Below are 21,980 nucleotides of genomic sequence, written 5' to 3' on the forward strand. Positions count from 1 at the left end.
ATAAAATTTTGAATCAAAACCAAAAAGTATACAGATCTTTAGATTAATATAACAAAGAAGTGTGTAAAGTTTTAAGCAATAATCATAAATTGTTATAGAGATACGGCACAACATGTAAAAAAAAAAACTCCCCCTTTTTTACAAAATACTCAATCACTCAAAATGAAATTTTGAATCATCATCAAAAAGTATACAGATCTTAAGATTAATATAAGAAAACATGTGTAAAGTTTGTAGCAATAATCATAAATCGATTTTGAGATATGGCGCGACATGTAAAAAAAACCTCCCCCTTTTTTACAAAATACTCAATAACTCAAAAATGAAATTTTGAATCATCACCAAAAAGTATACAGATATTAAGATTATAACTAAGAAGTGTTTAAAGTTTCAAGCCATAATCAAGAATTGTTTTTGAGATACAGTGCGACATGTGAATTAAACACCCCCCTGTTTTAGTTACAAAGTGCCGTAAATCAAAAAGTTTAAATATAATTTTCACCAAAAAGTATACAGATCATTTGACCATCATAAGAAACAACTATATTAAGTTTCATGAAATTTGGATAGGTCGTTCTCAAGTTAGGGTGCGACATGTTTACGCCGGACGGACGGACAGACAGACAGACAGACGGATGGACTGACAGACACCGGACATGTGTATACCATAATATGTCCCGTCAAAATTTTGACGGGTGTTTAAAAATCTACCAAACATGCGAAAAAATGTCACTTTTCAGATGGTTTTTGACAAAAACAAGTGGCCGCATCCGTGTTCATCCTCAATTTTTATATATGTTATGTATTATCATAAAACACATCAATTTCAATATTTTGGATGAACACGGATGCGACCACTTTTGTTTTACACGGAAACCGTCTAAAATTTAAGTAAAATGCTGGAATTGTTAAGATTTCAGTAATTTAGCATGAGTTAATGGTGCTAGTACCCAATATATGTGCATTGTATTGACAAAAACAGCCCATATTTATGTAGCAGAACCATACTACTATCCAATAAATAACTAAAAGTTTACATTATAACAATTTTGTAAAATTGCTATATTTTGGGGCCAAAAAGGGGTCTTAATGAACCTACTCCTTTGCATTGCTTTCATATCAATGTGAAATCTTTCATTAAATATATCAGTAAATGCCAAAATCAGCATTGGAAGATTTTATTGATTCCAAAAGAAAGTAGGTCTGGAATGCTTATGACAATTCACTTTGTTTAAGCATTTAGTATAACACTTGCATACAAACATATTTTTTCTTTTCCTCAATTTTGTTTTAGGGCATCAAGTTCTATGTATTTATTTGACTAATTGGGCATTTAGTTAGTCTTTAGTATCTTCTCCTTTTTTTGGAAAATTTTATTTAAGGAACAGTATTACTTACCAAATAGTCATTACATATGTTTTAAGTGTATCTACTCCACCTGCTGACGACGACTCACAGCTTATTATCTGTAAACATAAATATTAAAAATACAAAAAGAGATATAGGATAATGTTGTCACTGAAACAACAACTGTAAACGTAATAGTTTCCCAGAGCGATTTATTTTCGTGACTTTCACAAGTACAAAATAAACACAAATATAAATCGTGAATATGTAAAACTTGGATTTTTCTTATTTATCTTCATCTGATAAATTTTTGAAATCATCTTTTGTTCTTACTTTACAACTTCTTTTACCCTTATATAAAATACATGAATATTTTCTTTTAACATACTTTTTTTATTTTCAGCTGAAGAAAAACTAAAGAAAACATTTTTTTTTCTTTCAAAATCTTCAGAGGATTTTTCACACAAGTTAATTTCAAAATAAAAAAAAAACTTTTTATCCTTAAAAAGACATAACAATCTATACAGATTTTCCTTCTCCATCTATCAAAAAGTGTGTGTGTCTGGGATAATAAATCAGACATACCTCTTTAAGAGAATGTAACAGCAAGTATTGTCGTTTTGGTTGATTTTCTATTTCTTTTAACACGAAAGGTAAAAATTTAGGCATGTTTCCAACACTGACATTTCCTGCAATAAAATAGATTTTATGTATGTATAATATTTAATGCAAAATTATGGATCAAGGTCACATGACAATCATAATGACAAACTGTTTTATAGTATAAATACCAAATATCATTAGTCAATGCAAAAACACAAAAACATTTTGACTCAAACCAAGTTGTTATAATAATAATTGAGTTATTAAAAATTGCCTTGTTAAAAATTGACAAAGTTGTTTGATAAAAAAAATTCAAGATGTTAAAATTTGACCAAGTTGTTTGATAAAAAAAATTCAAGATGTTAAAAATTGACCAAGTTGTTTGATGAAAAAAATTCAAGAAGAAGATACAACGTATATTATTAAAATCTTCTTTGCCAGTAGAAGAGGACACATTATAACTTACCGAGAGCATATGAAGCAGCAGATTTTACTTCTTCACTCTGGGACGAAAATGATTCTAGAATTACCATCTGTATTTCTCCGTGAGAACTTAAATCTCTGCAAATATATCAATGTAAAATTTTAAAATCTGGGACATCATTATTATTCATCTTTTAGATTTTTTGTGCAATAATAGTAAACTTTATCAGCTTTGACAACTTCATACATGATAAAAAGTCTCAGATCCTCTTCTTTACTCAAGTAAACATAACCTCTATTGCAACGTAACACTTTAATCATATTCCTTTTATTAATTTGAAACATATTATATTCCTTTTAAAATATCAATGTCTGTATATGATAATACAAGCTTATTTTCTTATATAACCAACACTGTAAAACTAAAGTCTACCCTCATGCATGTTAAGTCAATATCAATCATTGTTTCACAATCTTGTTAGAAACTTACATATGCCTTCCAATTTCTCCTAAAGCCAACAAAGAAAACAATTTCACTGAATCTGATGACTTAGCATTCTACAATTAGAAATAATTTTATGTACAACTCAGGGCTACGTCTGAATGGCAGACATATAAAATTGATCAAATACACATAGATAGTTTGTATCTTGTTAACCCAAATATTTTTAAAATACATCAGTTATTAGATGAAACTATTTATATTAAAAAAAAATCTAATTTTGGGTTTATTTCAATTATAATCATGAATTTGAAATGTTTCAATATGATGGATTTCAGATCAAACTTCATTTCCCTAAGAAACAAGTACTTGAAAATGAGTTTAAGATACATTTTTGTATACATTTTAAAATATAGAATTTGTAGATTTTTTTCTTGAGCTACTTGTCAATTGCCAAAAGATCAATATGGCAAACATTTAACATCAATTTTGAATAAAATGAGAATATGTTTATAATGTAATCATCTTTTTTTATGGAGTATCAACCTTTATTGATTTTATTGGTATAGAGAAAGCGTGAATTTAAATGTTAAATGAGGTACAATATTCTATAGTCTTGGTACCAATGAACATAAAAGCATTCTCAGTACCAAGAAACTGTATTGTGTGAAAAAAATTATCGAACTTTCAGTTTGCTTTAATTATTTACATTACTGAAAAGTGGGCAATTTTCAAGACAGATTTGTTTTTGCACATTTCTGAAATATACTCTACACATAAATTTCTTGTATGCCTAAGACTAGAACATGGAAATTTTGAAAATTAAACCATGGGAAGCAATTCTACACTAAAATAAACCACTTAACACTTTGTCAAAATCCTGTTCACTAGAAAATACCAACCTTTACATCTTTAACAAACTGGTTTACCACACTGGTGGAGTCTGAGGAACTTTTGACTGTCAGAGCTGCTACAGACTTAGCTATAGAATGAAAAGCTTGTCGGTGCACAGCAAAAATGTTACTCGTGGTCTGTTGGGTAGGGTTATACACTGGGTTAATTAACATCTAAAACACAAAATTATCAAGGTTTAAATAAGTGCTCATCAAAAAAATAAATATGTTTTAAAGTTTCAAAAATTGAGCAAATTAACCAATCTCAAGTTGATTTACTGCATATACCACTATATATCGCTATTTTGTGTGCATTTTTCCTTTGATCTTTTTTTGTGATAATTTTTCATATCATACTTCTTGCTTGAGATGGAAAATTATCGCTAGAAACTAAGCAGGCACATGGCATTGCTAACGAAATTGACATGAAATTGTTAACATCTTCATATGTAAAATAGAGATAAACAGATTATCATTGGTTGAGATGATCAGTGATAATCCATAATTATCTAATTTCTTAAATTTGTTTGATTTTCATTATTGGTAATTTAAAGTTTCAGAAAGTCATTAAAAGCAGTTGCATCAAAAAACAAAATATTTTTAACATTGATTGATCTAAATTCAAAATACTTCAATCAAATTTGTTTACTATCATTAGGAGTTCAGACTTTGAGGTTAAATATCCATAGGTTAAATCTTTATAGCTCAGAGCTTCTAAGTTCAAAACTTTAACTTTTAATACTTACCTGCAGAAGATCTTTAAAACCAAGTTTAGGTAGTCCCGTAGCTACTAAAGCCTGGAAGAACTCCAATAAAGCATTCAAGGCTCCCCCTTGTAGTAGTGGGGACTGAATCAGTACTAAGATCTGTGGTAATATCTCATTAGGTATGGTTGCCATACATGACTTGTGTATCTTAGATATGGAGGTCAACAAATGTAAGGAAAGCTGAAAAGACAAATATACAGATACATAAAACTGTTCCATATTATACAAGTTATGAACCTATATTTCACATTTCTCTGAAAAAAACTTGAAGCAAATACTTTGTAAAGTAAAATCGGATTTATTGATAAATTGAATGATTGATTATTGATCAACTGATGGAGCTCACTGATAATGACTGATGAAATTGTTATGTCTCAGCAACAACAAAATCTGTATTTATAAGTAGATACAAATATTTGAACAACTTGCTAAACAAATAAGTGTTCCAGAAGAAAATCAGAAATTCTGAATATCTTGAAAAAAAGGGTTATTTACAAATATTTAGTTTTATAAAATAAATTTGAAGATCAGACATTTAAAAAAAAAATATGACAAGGACATGGAGTTATTTCCCTTGTTCAATGTCTTAAATTCAAACTAAAGTTTGCAAAACATGAAAATTTACCAAAATTGGCATGAAAATAATATTTTCTGAAAAGTTAATAAATGCAAATTTTGTTTTAATTGTACACATATTTCATAACTATTGTTGATTATCAGGTAGAAGTCAACTTTTATTGTAGCAGGGATTAAACAGTCCTATTTATTTTCTTGGGTACTAACAGTATTTCAAAGATTATGGAAAAAAATGAATTTTCAGGAGTATTTGATTTTGTGCTATTACAAAAGTATGAATCAATTTGTGTTTTGTTGAACATTTATATTCATGTTTCACCTGTACCAATGAAATCCATTAAAATTAGTATCTGCAATTATAGAAAACAAATGGTAAAAGTTTTACAATGCAATTTTACCTGAGAAACATGTAGATCATTTTCACTGATAAGGATAGGCATTTCCTTCATTACTTCATATATCATACCAGATGATAGAGCTGTTCCTAAAAATAACAAAATACATATCCTTTTAAATATAGTTGGTTACTTTTTCTGAACATTTTGTTTTTAAATGAAGAGGTAGTATGAATAGAAAATAATGGAGAGAAAAAAATAACAAAAAATAAATTGTGACCCACATAAATCGCTTTTCTTGTTTGAATTATTTTACAAATCATAGCTTTCTTTGTGGTATGGGTTTAATTCATATGGGGGATGGATGAATTGCATACAAAACTGCTGTTTCACAATCAACCAAAATTGAAAAAAAAACTAAAAATGGTATTTTAATCAAAGCACTGTAAGCGCTGTAGGCAGTTAACCAAAAACCAAGGCATATAAAAACTGTGCCAATGTTGTTTCAATTTTTTTTAAAGATTTTTTTTAAAAAGAACAAACATTAAACAGTCATATATTGTACATTAATGTTCATTTAATGAAAAATCATTGAGGCAAATAATTCATATAAAGTTTTTAAAAGCAACACATATATCAAGTATATTTTTTTCATGGTCATGAGTCTGCAGTGGTACAAGTTTGCAATGATTGCAGTTCTTCTAGTTGATAGTAAACGTTAGTATTGGTTGACTGTTAGTAGTTCGTAATTGACTTTAGTACGATCTTGTAAAAGTATGAATAGACTTGCTTCCCTGGAAAGAAATCTGAGTTTGTGTTCAATAGTTCACTAAGTTATCAAACAGGATTGGGTAGGGTGACCCTAAGGACTCTCCCTATATTTCATTTGATCGGCAGTTCTCATAAATGAATAAATATGGTTAAATTTAAAGGTGGGGGTTTCAACTGTTTCCAATTTCTCAATCAGGAGGGGTGGGGTGGCTGCAGGGACTCCCCCTGTATTTCATTTTATTTAGAGGTGGGGATCCCAACTGTTTCCAAGTTCTTAAACAGGAGGGGTATGGTGACCACAGGAACTTCCCCTATATTTCATATGATTTGTTGTATTGTCCCATACATGAATAAATATGGTTTAGGGTTGAGGATCTGGAATGTTTCGGGCATGTCGGGCGTAGCTAGTAACCAAGTAGAAAGTCCAACTGCACAAGTGGAAGGTTGCAGACCTCTGACCACTGCTAATTTGAACCCCTGCGTCCAAATTGAAAAGATACGAAATTTCGTCTTCTAATTCAAAATTGCCGCCAACAGCGTGATCAGTCGAACTTATTTTATTAGACTACTGACGTAGTTGACTACGTATTGATGACAAACAATATTCCTACGACTTTTGCAATTTGGGAAATCTAAACAACTTGTCTTTAAAGATTTTCGGTGATTAAATATTTCATACATTTGTTCTTTGATATCTTAGCCAAAAGCTCAGGGGATAATAAAATACAGTAGGATTCCTAATGTGTTCTACTTCCTATGTGCAACTTCAAACTTTTGGTCATATTTTTTGTAATCCAGAATGAAAAGTATGAAAAAAATGTCCAATAAGTTATAAATAACGTAATATCCAGCTAGATAATAACAGTGGCACGTATTTCAGCATGTATTGAGTAGAACACAAATCCAGGGTGCTCGCATAAGGAAGCTTAACTGCCTAAAAATACAGTGTATAATGATGTCACCATTTTCACAATGTAGATATCAAGGAAATGGCATTACAAAAAGAGATTCTACAATCTATGTGAATAGATAATCTTAGTATTGCTTGCTGTTGAAGGTCAAACAGTGAACTATATTAGTTGTTACTTTCTGTGTCATATGGTATATTGTGGAGAGTTGTCGCATTGGCAATCATAACACATCATCATATCTTTATATCTTTCATGTTTATATGAACATTGAGAAAACCGTGTTTTGCAGAAATTTTTTATATCCTGATTTTTTTAAAAGAATTCTAGTTTTACTTACCATAATTTTTCACTAAAACATCCAGACAGGTTAATGTACTAAGTTTTAAAGCTCTCTGATTTTTTCTTAAAAATGAGGCCAAGATTGGTATACCTTCATCCTGAAAAGAAATAGATGCATGTGAATCTTGGATTCATGGAATGACCATGTAAATAAGTAAACTAGATTTTTATAGTTTGTTCTGATGTGTAACAGATATATCATGTTAAGGAGGGGTATTTGTGAAAAATACCAGTCGAGAGAATGTTAAATTTCTGGAGCCGTAAGAACATGATCTATCTGTTTAATTACACTGAATGTTAATGTTCAAAAACGCATTGATGATCGTGACATTACAAGCTCCCAGTCGGATAGAGTATTTTTTGGAAAATACCACAGCAGAGAGGGTAAAAAAGGCACATTTTTTAGGCAAATACCCCAGCAGCGTTAAAAAAATGAACGATATTCATTTAAAAATACACTGGCTATCGACCAATTAAAATCCAGGATTTTCACATAGGGTGTAATTAGTACTGAAACACCATGTTCCAAGGAAAGAGGAGAGTTGACATGCCTTCAAACTTGTTTAACCCAGCCTGTAATTCAGTGGTTGTTGTTTGATGCTGTAAATATATCATATTTGTTTTTTAATTTGTACATATATTAGGCATTTAGTTTTTCTCAATTGAACTGTTTCATATTTTTCATGTTGCAGCCTTTCATAGCCAACTATACAATATGGATTTTTCTCATAGTTGAAAACCATAAGATTGTCTATAATTGCTTTTATCCACTTTATTTTAACTCTGGTGGAGAGTTGTCTCATTGACAATCATATCTCATATTCTTATTTTTATATGTATCTAATTCAGCTAAAAGATTGATATTGAGTCTTTGATATAGAATCTGAAAACAGATTATTGGCTGATGGTTTGACACATCAAAAAGTATATGACCCCACTTCTTCATAGCTTTGGGTTCATATTTATAATTTTTTTAACAGCCTCTCCATTTTGTAACTTGTGTCCTTTTTCTATCTAAAATGTGTATACATAATGAAAAATACTTACTAAAACAGATTTTAAATCTATTTTCAATGGAGACCTGAAAAATAATTATTTCTGAATTTTATTTTATACAAAGAATTTATGTGAGAAATTCAAAATGAGAACCAGAAGTAATATGATGTTATAAACAGGAACAAAAATGGCCAGAAATAAAAAAAATGTTTGGCTTAGTAAAAGTTTTGGTAAAGATTATAATTATACTATTATACTGCTAATTCTAACTTTATAATAATGATAAGTATATTGACACTTTTAAAGTAAAATGAAAGAACAGGCATAAAATAGCTGTTGGTTTTCCCGTTTGAATGGTTTTACACTAGTAATTTTGGGGCCCTTTATAGCTTGTTGCTCAGTGTGAGCCAAGGCTCCGTGCTGAAGGCCGTAATTTGACCTATAATGGTTTATTTATTCAAATTTTTTTTAAATTGTTATTTGGATGGAGAGTTGTCTCATTAGCACTCACACCACATCTTCCTATATCTATTCAATGCCATTTTCTATATAATTTTTATTTCCAAGGGACATAACTCCTGTGAAATATATTTGATCAGTGTTGATTAACAAACTCTTCCAAATCATTGCTGATCAAAGCATGTGACTACAAAAGTCAACGGTGAACCATGAAGACAATACTACTACAATAAGTCAATATCATATTTATGTTACCCTGCTATCATAGTTAAAGCCTTTACAGCTGTCAATCTCGTTATTTCATTCTTCAATCTCTCTAAAAATATTGGTAAACAATTCTTCAGTTCTGCTGACAAACAGTCACCAAGGTTACAAATCATTTGACCCCTGTAATAAAAAGAATTTATTAAATACTTGCATATACTTGAGATTATATTGTTTTGAACTTTAATCTTTTATATGTTTTAAAAAATCATTAGAGCTATTTTACTAATGCTTGTAGTTTAAGGATGTCTGCTGGTCATGTTTTTGAATTCTTGTCATATTTTCGATTTTCTCAGGTTTTATCCATCCAAATGTATTAAAAAAATTTTTACACGACACCCCACTTTTGTCTTCATAAACCTGTTCAATAGATCATTTCAATCCTTGTTATTTTTTCTTGGTTTAAAGGGTAAAAAACAATTCCAATGTTAACAAATAGTAAAGTCTGAAGAAAACCCTTTTCCCGCCATTTTCTAAATGTCACGTATTTTGAAAACTACACACGAAACTAATGATTTTATTACTTTATTTTGTTTAAATATCAAAGTTGTTTTCATTTTAAGCAACCACATGAAATCCTTGTTATTTTAAATTAGAGCAGCAGACATCCTTAATGTTTGGTTGGCTTGCTTGCTTTGTTTGTATTAATGTTTGCTCAAGCATTGAAATTAAAATTGACATGTGCAATTAATAGAAAGGTGGTGCATCAGCTTGTCATGCTTGTAAATGATATTACGTATAATACAGAGTTTAATGTATAAAAGCTGAAGCCAATCCCCTATCTATTGATTGAGACCAACGACAACTTTAAAATACAAGCATTAGGAAAATAGCTCAAACACTTTAATCATTGACTATAATTTCTATGTCACTTGTTCATTCATTTCTTTACATCACTCAACTTAATTATAAAATATCACAGTGTTTATGAGCACACAAAATGAAAAGGCATATAAACCTTCAATCTACGTTATTCCTTTTAACCCTTTCAACGCTATACACGGCATATGCCGCGAAGACGTACACCGTTCGCCACTGCTATTCGCGGCATATGCCGCGATGAAAAAGGATTTTTCATTAGGACTCTTAAACCATTCGGTTTTCATTTGGGTTCTCTCTAATTTTTCATCGTTTGAATCTAGGATATGCAAGGTCTCATTTGCGCTTGAAATCCCGACAATTTTTATAGTAAAATCATGCAGTAGAAGGAAAATAGAAGGAAAATAAAAACAAATATTTTGACAAATGCAAATGGCGGAAATCGGAAACGAAGCTGTAAATATGGAAAAATTTTAGCATTTCCTTGGCGAAACTAACAACGAGGATTAGTTAAAAGGTTTCTTGTTATCTCAATGTATTTATTACATTAAGTTCGTGTGGGAAATATGATTTGATCGATCATTACGAGACGTAGAACTAGAGGCTCTAAAGAGCCTGTGTCGCTCACCTTGGTCTATGTGCATATTAAACAAAGGACACAAATGGATTCATGACAAAATTGTATTTTGGTGATGGTGATGTGTTTGAAGTTCTTACTTTACTGAACGATTTTGCTTCTTACAATTATATCTATCATGAACTTTGCCCATTAGTAACTGAGAACTATATTTGGTAAAAATTTACATAAATTTACCAAATTAATGAAAATTGTTAAAAATTGACTATAAAGGGCAATAACTCCTTAAGGGGTCAATTGACCATTTAGGTCATGTTGACTTATTTGTAGATCTTACTTTGCTGAACATTATTGCTGTTTACAGTTTATCGCTATCTATAATAGTATTCAAGATAACCAAAAACGTCAAAATTTCTTTAAAAATTACCAATTGGAGGGCAGTAACCCAACAACCAGTTGTCCAATTCATCTGAAAAATTCAGGGCAGATAGATATTGACTTGATTAACAATTTAACTTCTTGTCAGATTTGCTCTAGATGCTTTGGTTTCATAGTTATAAGCAAAAAACTGCATTTTACCCCTATGTTCTATTTTTAGCCGTGGCGGCCATCTTGGTTGAATGGCCAGGTCATTGGACACATTTTTCAAACTAGATACCCCAAAGATGATTGTGGCCTAGTAGTTTCAGTGGAGATTTTGTAAAAGATTACTTAGATTTATGAAAAATGGTTAAAGATTGACTATAAAGGGCAATAACTCCTAAAGGGGTCAACTGACCATTTTGGTCATGTTGACTTATTTGTAGATATTATTTTGCTGAACATTATTGCTGTTTACAATTTATCTCTATCTATAATAATATTCAAGATAATAACCAAAAACAGCAAAATTTCCTCAAAATTACCAATTCAGGGGCAGCAACCCAACAACCGATTGACCGATTCATCTGAAAATTTCAGGGCAGATAGTTCTTGACCTGATAAACATTATTATCCCATGTCAGATTTCCTCAAAATGCTTTGGTTTTTGAGTTATAAGCCAAAAACTGCATTTTACCCCTATGTTCTATTTTTAGCGGTGGCGGCCATCTTGGTTGGTTGACCAGGTCACGCCACACATTTTTTAAACTAGATACCCCAAAGATGATTGTGGCCAAGTTTGGATTAATTTGGCCAAGTAGTTTCAGAGGAGAAGATTTTTGTAAAAGATTACTTTAATTTACGAAAAATGGTTAAAAATTGACTATAAAGGGCAATAACTCCTAAACGGGTCAACTGACCATTTTGGTCATGTTGACTTATTTGTAGATCTTACTTTGCTGAACATTATTGCTGTTTACAGTTTATCTCTATCTATAATAATATTCAAGATAATAACCAACTAGAGGCTCCAAAGAGCCTGTGTCGCTCACCTTGGTCTATGAATATTAAACAAAGGAAGCAGATGGATTCATGACAAAATTGTGTTTTGGTGATGGTGATGTGTTTGTAAATCTTACTTTACTAGTCTTGCTGCTTACATTTATCTCTATCTATAATGAACTTGGCCCAGTAGTTTCAGTGGAAAATGTTAATAAAAATTTACAAATTTTATGAAAATTGTTAAAAATTGACTATAAAGGACAATAACTCCTTAGGGGGTCAACATGACCGAAATGGTCAATTGACCCCCTAAGGTGAGCTAAAAAGGGGGGAAAACGGAGGTTGACTGAAATTTTTTAGGACGGAGCTATTTATTTGTGCCACTATTACATAAAACGTTATGTATGGTACAATACGCTACGGAATCAGGCAACTGGTGTCTTCTTTACAATATGGCAGATAAAACAACAAAATAAATGAAGACTAAAAGTAGTTTTTATTCAAAATTCAACACAAATGTAATAAATTACACCTTTTACCTGTTAATTACCTGAAAACGCAGGTAACCTGATAAAAATTTCAGTAAAATAATTGCCTAACATTACAGTTAATGCTCTCCTGAGCATTTTTCATGCATTAACTTTCTCTGTATCTCATATAATAAAAAAGATACAGCAGTCTGAAAAGGAAAATACTGTTCTAATGAATGAACTAAAAAAAAATGCAGCAGCAGCAGCCATTTTTCTATTTTTTTGTGTAGCGATGAAAGGGTTAAACCAGTGTACTATTATCTTCATTGACGATTATCAGAATGGCTACTATGTCGCTATCTTTATTCTTTATCAGTATAAAGATTTCCTAAATAATAAAATATTGACTTACATACAAGAAATGGCCCTCTCCTTAACCTCCTGGTCAATATCAGCAGCCACTAATCTGTTCAGCGTACATTTGTATAAATCTTTTACGTATGGTTTGTAATCAAAACTCACTTGTACATCTGTAAATATTTTCATAAAACTATTATTGTACTATTACTGTAAATTCAGAAATTATTGCAAAGATATTATTATTGCAAAAAATGCGACAGAGTTGTAAACACAATAATTTAAACTCACATTTTGAAATATCTTTTTATGAGCTAAACAGGATTTTTAACAAATCATAAAAATTTAAATCACATTTAAGTCTAAAATGACAAAATTCCAATAATAAATGCAGGCATTATTTCTGAATTTAAAGTACTTGAACCAATTCCAACTATATCCTAATTTTGATAAATGTACATTTTGTAGGGTAAAAATTCCCTGATTTACTTATCAAAATGACTTTATGTTAATTTCTTCCAGTGTCATTTTTTTTAATATGCTTTGAATATTTACATATTATATATATTGACATTACTGGAAGAGTGAGGATTTATATGTCCTGAAGGGCAGGGATAAATATTCTGTAAATTCATACATGTAGATATAAGAAGATGTGGTATGAGTGCTAATGATACATGACCATTTCATATACATTTTTCAGAAACAATTCTTCTTAATATCTATGCTTATATTGTAAAGCTGCAAAACTGTGATGAAACATACCAGTGTCAGTTAATTTTTAGTGTTGATGATATGTCTTTGATTACTGATCTCATGAAAATTCTTTGCTTAAAATCAGTCATAATTTTTCGCCACTTTGAACAGTGTAAACAAGAATGTGTCCACAGTACATGGATGCCCCACTCGACACTCGCACTATCATTTTCTATGTGTAATGGACCGTGAAATTGGAATAAATTCTCTAATTTGGCATTAAAATTAGAATGATCTTATCAAAGGGAACATGTATACTAAGTTTCAAGTTAATTGGACTTCAACTTCATCAAAAATTACCTTGACCAAAAACTTTATCCTGAAGCAAGACAGACAGACAAACGAACGAACGAACGAACAGACGGACGAACGAACGAACGGACGCACAGACCAGAAAACATAATGCCCCTCTACTATTGTAGGTGGGGTATAAAAGAACGAAGCACAACTTTTATTGTTGGTGAACCTGTACAGGAGTGTCCTCTTTATAACAGAAAAGTTTTACTCACCTAATGGTCTGATGACCTTGACTAGCTGTTGTGTTACTAGCAAAGCTTCTGATGTTATTTTATAAAATGGATCTCCAACGGCATGTACTATTGGCTAAAAAAGTTAAAATTTGAATTATTTTAAATGATCTATCATTGCCTGAAAAACATTTAAATGAATGAATCAATAATATCATGTGAATATCATGGAAAGTAACAAATCAAAAGTTTCTTTTGTGTGAAGATAGAAATGATCAAAGCAATTACACAAAATTTTAAAACAAAACTGTATGGACATATTTTCATTTTACTGCTTTTATTCAATAAAATTATAGATAAATTTCACAAATATTTGATTTTATACTTTTTAATAGTCAGAAGCAAGCTAAATAGTTCTGAATTACCCATTCCATGTGTGCATACTTTTTCTTAAATTAATAGGCCAAACTTAACATAAAATGTACACATTATGCAAATCTAAATACTTATGCTACAGTCTCAATACTTACTGGTACCAAAACTTTAACATGTGGATGGAATACTACAGGACTATGGTGAGTTAGGATACAGTTCAGGAAGGACAATGTATCAATCTTCATGTTGGAGCTGGAGTTTTTATCTCTGAAAAAATAATGCATAAAATCTGAAATAAAACTTCCAAATTTTCTATAGGTTTTTATGCAGATTTCTCCAAAACCACGAAATTAAATATCCACGAACATATAAGTTTTCCTAAATCCACGAAAATTGGTATCCACGAAAATAAATGAATTCACAGTAACTGCAAGTGATCTGACTGTAATAGCAGAGAAGTATAATTTATACCTACCCTAGAGAATACTGTATCCCTGGAACTAATGCCTGTAGGTGGTCTGTTAGGGCACCAGGTAGCACGACAACTAATTCTGTAAGTAGACTGAAGCATCCCTGTCTTGTCTTCACGCTCTTTTCCTTTAATTGTTTGTGTATGGCTTTGATTATATCTGGTACTTGATTTTGTAACATGGAAACTGGTCTTGAAACAGAAAATTACAAGTTTGGCTATGATATATTGCTCACTTATGATAGAAGCATTCAATAACTAGGTTGTTGATATTAAAGTTAAGGATCTAAAAGAAAAAACAAGGTGAAACATGCTCACATCCAAATAACAGAAAGCATAATTTGTAGTTCTTTAGAAAAATGCACTGAAACTTAATCATGTCATACTGGCCATTATGGTTAATTTCAATTATTGCTTAAATTTTTGTTTCATATTTTACTGCCATGACTACAAGGCCTACATTCAAAGGTCACTCCTTTTGAGAGTTCTATTATCTCTGGTTTAAGGAGTACAGGTTTGACTGTAAAGTCTTACCCTCCATCTTGATCCATAGCATCAGGGTCAGAGGTTACAGTAGGTCTGGTCTGTCTCAACAGTGTGATATAGGCATGGAAAATATCAGCTTTTACATTCTCTTCTCTCTCTGTAAAATGTTATAGGTAGTATTCTTAATATTTAATGTTATCAATAGTGTGAGAGCTACTATTGATTTGGAAATAATTGCCAGGATTTTTAATAAGAATAATGTGCCTGGTAGACTATTGCAATAATCAGAACTCATGTTACGATATCTTATATAATTTTTGTTTGCAGAATTTTCTAAAATCTCAAAAATTTACTATCACTTTTTATGTCCATTTTTCAAAATTCCAATAATGAACGCAAACAAAATTTTCTGGGAGAGTAGGAAATCAGTAGCAAGTGTAAATGTAATACCAATAAACTATTACATTGTTGTCACCCTTTATCAAAATATGGTATGGCTTCTCTGTTGTAGTTTATCAGGGGAGATAATTTGATAATATTCTTGGATTTTTTTGGGGAAAACAAAAGTTTAATTTTCCTGATACAAACTTTCAAACTTCTCAAAAAAAATATATTAAGAGGAACATAGCCATTTAACATGAGTTTTGTAGAATTCCCTTACCTTTAAATCTTGTAATGAGAGCTGGGGAAACAGTTTTGTAAAATTCCATCAACATTTCATGTCTAGTAGCAATAACAGCATCCAAACATTTAGCAGCAGCTCGTCTGACTTTCCAACTCATGTCATCATCATCACTATATTCTTCATCTCCTTCTCTATAAATATGGTAAATAATATTCATTTAAACTTAAAACAAGCAATGACCAGAAATATTTAAGGAATTGTTTGATTATATTATATATATAGATAATCATCAATAATCAAATCATATTACTAAAAGAAATATTTAATTCTTATAAAAAAATATCATAAAACATGAACACACAACATGCACAATGACATTTGAATTTGAGCAAAGATATTTTTTTCCAAATATATTTCACATGGAACACAGATTATTTAAAAACAAATTAAGCAAATTGTTAAGGGGTTAAATAAGGATTAGTAAATTGTGATAGTAGGCACTGACCAATCACATGACCATTGACCAAGAGTAACAATAATGCTTGGTAGTTATAATTGAATACAATAATACAAAAATTTACAACAAAATAAACCAATCTAAAAGACTAATTATAAATTCTAAAAGAACAATATAGTCAACAATTTCTGCAAAAACAAAAGTGAATGGATTATTTCATATAACATGTAAAAACAACTGGAAGTACCTCAATAATCGTAATTTCATAGGGATCCAATTTTAAGTGATTTTTTATAGTTCAACATAAATGAATTGAAAGAAATGTAGATGTGCTACAATTAAACAGACGCCCAATTGTAAGTAGAGGCAGTGATGGTAAACATAGATTGACATGGTTTTTCTTCATGGAGGTCTTCAGTTTAAATGAAATACCAATACAAAATAACTAAAACAAAACTTTAATCACTTTACCTGGCTAGTCTGTAAAAATATATCAGAATATTATAAGATTTTGATAAATTATGTTAAATTTAACTGACTGCAAGTTACATAAAGGTGGCTGAAATGGTAGAAAGGTTGATTTGACCTGAATTATGGCCATTAAAACGTTGGACTCAATATCAAACTGATGATACACAATAATTTTCATTAACTAATTTCATGACATCTAAGTTAAAAGATCAATAGGTCAGACTTACTCATCTTCATCATCATCTTCAGCATCCATAGCTTCATCACCAAATCCATCATCGTCATCATCATAATTATAGTTAGGGTCATGACAGATATACTTAAGACAGGTTTTTATTATCTGAAATTAGGAATAACGTGTAGATTACTGTAAACCAGCTAATTTCACAAATAATTTTCCAGAATTAATTGTATGGGGTGGAAGGAAGGCCTGCACTTATATTAAAATTTGATAGGTGGTGGTTATTTAAGAAAGATTGCTTGAACATTTAAATGGCATATACTATTTATAATGCATGCATGGTGGGGTGAATTAAAAAGTGCCTCCCCCCCTACATTTATTTTGAGAACAGCTCAAAGGGTAATTTTCAAAATTTCTGTTACAATATATACAAGTAAAAAAAAATGTTAAAACTATTTGATTATATTCTGTACAACAGATGATTTTTGAAATTTAGATCAACTGAAGTACATGTTAATCTTATTACTGTATTGTCTGTTTTGGGTAATAATTACTATGATGAACTTGTGCTTTCATAAAAATCCATCTCATATCTCTTTAAATATGATATATCTGTTCAATTTAAAGATATAAAACTAACATTAGTTACAAATGATGATATTTCTTTAGGACATCTTCTGACAAAAGATTCAAAAGCTTGGAGACAGTACTCTCTCAGTTCATCATCTTCCTCCTGACAAAACTTCATAATAGGTGGCACTATCTTTTCTAAATGTTCCCCAAATCTGTGACCTGCCTGTCGACTGAAAATATTAAATAAATTCATATATTGTTAAAATTTCAATACATGTTTTGAGATGCACAATCAAAGACATACTTACACATATATTTTTTTCTGACAAATTTGGTCACTAACACAGACATGTATCAGACCACTACACTACTACATTGAGACAATCAAGTTTGATCTATTGCAAGATGATTTTGTGCATTCAAAACCTTTTCTATTAATTGGTTTTTGTTTTATAGAATGAGTATATGGGTGGATCTCAGCTCAACATTGTTATTTTATACTCGCCATAGGTGCTACTGGAAAGAAAGTCAAAATACTGCCATGCGATCCCCTGGATCCACTTTCTAAAATAAGCACATCCATGCCCACCCTCCATTTACAAAATATTTTTAAAATTTGCTTGCTTGATTTTCTTGCTGACGAAGTCATGGAGGTTAAGTGTTATAACTGAAAAAAATATGCAATTCTATATAAATCCTACCTGATTGCTCCAACACACTGTATATATGTTCTAGTAGTGGATGTTGATGTATTCTTATTCAATTCTGTCAGTAAAAATTCTATCAACTCGAAAAACAATGTGTTGTTACAACTCATTACTAAGTAACCTGTAAATTAGAAAATGATCAATGAGGTTTCTTCCAGGTATCTTCTGATAAATGATTAATGTCAGTTTCTATTATAGATTTCAATTTTTCAAGTACGAAATATTGTTAGTGATGAAATAAAACAATGAATGGTCAAATTTTAGGATTTTTTTCCATCAATGCTCTTCAACCTCTTACTTTATTTAGCCTTAAACCTTTTTTTTGTTATTTTGAAGCGTCACTGATGAGCCTTTTGAAGACGAAACGTGTGCCTGATGTTAAATATAAAATTTTGATCCTGGTAATGATGATGGGTTTTTGCACTTCTTTTTGATGTATGCAATATTATCAGATGTTTTTGGAGTAAACACCCGTAATTTCAGTTTTTTACAGCTTCTGAGTATTAAAACACATTTCTTTAAAAAGCTGCAACTAATTAAAATATTTCATTTGATGTCTGTTTTAGAGTAAAATCTTTCTTTTAACATGTGCAATTGAGCATACCATTTCCTTAAACAGCTGTGAAATATATTTCTTTTATTATTGATTCAGAGTAGAAACTTTCGTATAACATCTTCTATTTTTTTATGTGTATTTCCGAGTAAAATTTATCTTTAAGGTGGCACCTAACACTACAGGGAGATAACTCTGTAAAATTCAGCTAAACGTTTTAATCACGTTGTATTTCAAAATTATTGAGATGTTTAGCTTCTCAATTATCAAATTAGTCTTTGTCAAACTGCTATATTCATTGAAATTTTTTGAGAAAGTGTGTGGTTCAAGTTTTTTAAAATTCTTATATTTTTGTCTATGGGTCAAAGTAAATATTTGTCAATATTTTATGAAATTTAAACGAGCAAAATTAATTTTAGTCAAGGTGTTGGGTACCACCTTAACCCTACATAGCTGAGTAAAATCTATCTTTTAGCATACACATCTGAGCAAAATCTATCTTTTAGCATACAAATTGGAGTAAAATATTGGCCTTTGTGACTAACCTAAAGCAATGATTGCCCTCTTCCTGACTGCCAGTCTGGGACTAGATAACTGTGGCAGCAAGGATTGCATAATACTAGGATGGAAACTGATCAACAAACCTAAAAATAAAACAAAATAATTAGATAAAATCTTAAACTAAATAGAACTTTATAAAGAAACATAACTGAAGACCAACTAGATATCATTGAGATGGAAGCCATCTCTGTGGGCCCCGCTGTCAATAACGTTTGGTAAATAAATATAGTGTGAATTAAAATTGTAAGTGATGGACAGACCAACAGACAGACAGACCTTTGACCTAGGAAATTGTACATACATCATGACACGCCCTCTGGTGTTGGTTAAAATGGATGTCAAGTATAATATTTGAAATCAAAACGGTTCCCAAGATATAGAGCGGACACAATCTTCAACTCAGGACACAGGGTTGTCAACTAAAACCAAAGTTTTTTTACCTTGACCTTTGACCTAGGAAGTTGTACATACATCATGACACACCCTCTGATGGTGGTTAAAATGAATGTCAAGTATAAACTTTGAAATCATAAAGGTTATCCAGATATGGAGCGGACACGATCTTTACCACAGGACACAGGGTTGTCAACTGAAACCAAAGTTTTTGATCTTGACCTTTGACCTAGGCAGTTGTACATACATCATGACACACCCTCTGGTGTTGGTTAATAAACATGTTAAGTATTAAGTATAAAATCAGAACGGTTATCTAGATATGTAGCGGACACGATCTTCATCACAGGACACGGGGTTGTCAACTGAAACCAAAGTTTTTGACCTTGACCTTTGACCTAGGAAGTTGTACATACATCATGACACACCCTCTGGTGTTGGTTAAAATGGATGTAAAGTATAAACTTTGAAATCATAAGGGTTCTCAAGATATAGAGCGGACACGATCATCACCACAGGACACAGGGTTGTCAACTGAAACCAAAGTTTTTTTACCTTGACCTTTGACCTAGAAAGTTGTACATACATCATGACACGCCCTCTGGTGGTGGTTAATAAACATGTAAAGTATAAAGTATGAAATCATAATGGTTTTCTAGATATGGAGCGGACACAAAGTTAAAGTGTTACGGACGGACGGACGGACAGACTGATCACTATAGGGCGACCCGACTTTTAGTCGGGGCCCGGCCCTAATAAATGTGAGATATCATAAATTGATAATAGATCTGTGTTTTGTATTAATTAGTAAGGGCTGTTCCAGAAAATACTATTTCCCCCAGGGACGGCACTTTTTTTTAACCCCCACCACCCACAGAAATAAAATTTAATTAGAACAGCACTCCCTTTGCATTTTGGTATTTCAAATACAACCACCCACATAATATTTAAAAAAAAATTGCCTTCCCTGGGAGGGACATAGTATTTTCTGGAACAGCCCTAATTGTCACACAAATTATTGTCCCGCTGGACTAAAATGTATGCTTTTCAAACCTAAAATCTATAATCATGATAATAGTGCCAGTTTTCTTTGATCCTGAGTGTGACCTTTGAATGTAGGTTCTACTTTAGTTATATTTATCAAATTTTCAAATGATGTTAAATTTTATTGTTTATCTATTTAGGTGCATCCAATTTTTCTTTAAAAAAAGTTCAAATCTAATACTCAATAATGTATTTTACTTTTATAAATAGTAAACTCCTAAGGAAGGCCTTTTGCACTCACCTCCAAATCTACTCAGCAAATCTCCTAGAATGTCTAAAGCTTCTAGTTGTACAGACATATCTTCTTGCTGCAATAGAAAATATGGATATCAGATGTGTACCAAGATCTTTTAAATACTTTTCAACATACATGTAAAATAGTCAGACTATGCAGTATCATACATGTCGTATTAAGATATCACAGCCAGAGAAAAAATTGTTTAGCTAACAGGGTTTCTAAAATAGTTTTTTCAGTAGAACATTATTTCTAATCCTATTTCATAATTTCCATCTTCTTTGCTTTCATGACTCATGACATTAATGTCAATCAAGGACAAACAATTTGCCACAAAACATGTTGGTTCTATAGATCTATAGTTCATCATGTCAAAATCAGCATAATTGAGTAAAATTTAACAAAACTAAATAATAAACCCCCTAAATAATAGACTCCCATCACCATATAGATCTATTTGTATCATCTACGTCATAGTAGATATAGAAAGGGAGATTACTCACTTTAGAAATAGCACTGGTAAGTCTGCCTGTTATCTTTTTACATATACTGGAAGCTAGTGCAGTAGAAGAGGGAGGCAACTCACTGATCACTGTCTTTAAACCTAAAATTAAATAATGTTGTTTGCATTAAGAAAATATATACCGAGACTGAGGTATTGGTTGTCATGCCTCTTTAACACACATGGGGTATGATCAAATCTTACTATTAACGCAATGAAATATTATGGTGATTTCATTTTTATTGCAAAATTAGTGAAACAAAAAATTAAACAAAAACTTTCTACTTGCAATTAATCATGGTAATCTATATGAAATGTGCATCACTGCATGATGTGTATAATTAGTGTGAAATAGACAATGTTGGTGTTTATAACAATTATATATATTATCTATCGCTGTAATGCATGTTTCAA

At 31.0% G+C, this 21,980-nt stretch overlaps 1 protein-coding gene across 2 annotated transcripts in view; it reads right to left on the reverse strand.

Annotated features, from left to right (window-relative positions):
* Positions 1-21,980, reverse strand: part of LOC134690723 (cullin-associated NEDD8-dissociated protein 1-like) — a 35,238-nt gene that overhangs the window by 8,106 nt on the left and 5,152 nt on the right. For both annotated transcript variants that reach the window (XM_063550753.1, XM_063550754.1), the window contains 22 exons: positions 21,568-21,668; positions 21,071-21,137; positions 19,377-19,475; positions 18,273-18,399; positions 17,639-17,801; positions 17,045-17,157; positions 15,926-16,080; positions 15,313-15,421; positions 14,785-14,970; positions 14,465-14,576; positions 13,977-14,070; positions 12,767-12,884; positions 9,118-9,249; positions 8,455-8,488; positions 7,406-7,505; positions 5,450-5,535; positions 4,455-4,655; positions 3,718-3,882; positions 2,864-2,931; positions 2,417-2,511; positions 1,933-2,036; positions 1,399-1,466 (listed from right to left, as the gene is read on the reverse strand). In XM_063550753.1, the coding sequence (XP_063406823.1) occupies positions 1,399-1,466; positions 1,933-2,036; positions 2,417-2,511; positions 2,864-2,931; positions 3,718-3,882; positions 4,455-4,655; positions 5,450-5,535; positions 7,406-7,505; positions 8,455-8,488; positions 9,118-9,249; positions 12,767-12,884; positions 13,977-14,070; positions 14,465-14,576; positions 14,785-14,970; positions 15,313-15,421; positions 15,926-16,080; positions 17,045-17,157; positions 17,639-17,801; positions 18,273-18,399; positions 19,377-19,475; positions 21,071-21,137; positions 21,568-21,668 (2,497 nt within the window). The remainder of the gene's footprint in view (positions 1-1,398; positions 1,467-1,932; positions 2,037-2,416; positions 2,512-2,863; positions 2,932-3,717; positions 3,883-4,454; positions 4,656-5,449; positions 5,536-7,405; positions 7,506-8,454; positions 8,489-9,117; positions 9,250-12,766; positions 12,885-13,976; positions 14,071-14,464; positions 14,577-14,784; positions 14,971-15,312; positions 15,422-15,925; positions 16,081-17,044; positions 17,158-17,638; positions 17,802-18,272; positions 18,400-19,376; positions 19,476-21,070; positions 21,138-21,567; positions 21,669-21,980) is intronic.

This window comes from Mytilus trossulus, chromosome 11 (assembly GCF_036588685.1).
Source record: "Mytilus trossulus isolate FHL-02 chromosome 11, PNRI_Mtr1.1.1.hap1, whole genome shotgun sequence".
Taxonomy (NCBI): Eukaryota; Metazoa; Mollusca; class Bivalvia; order Mytilida; family Mytilidae; genus Mytilus; species Mytilus trossulus.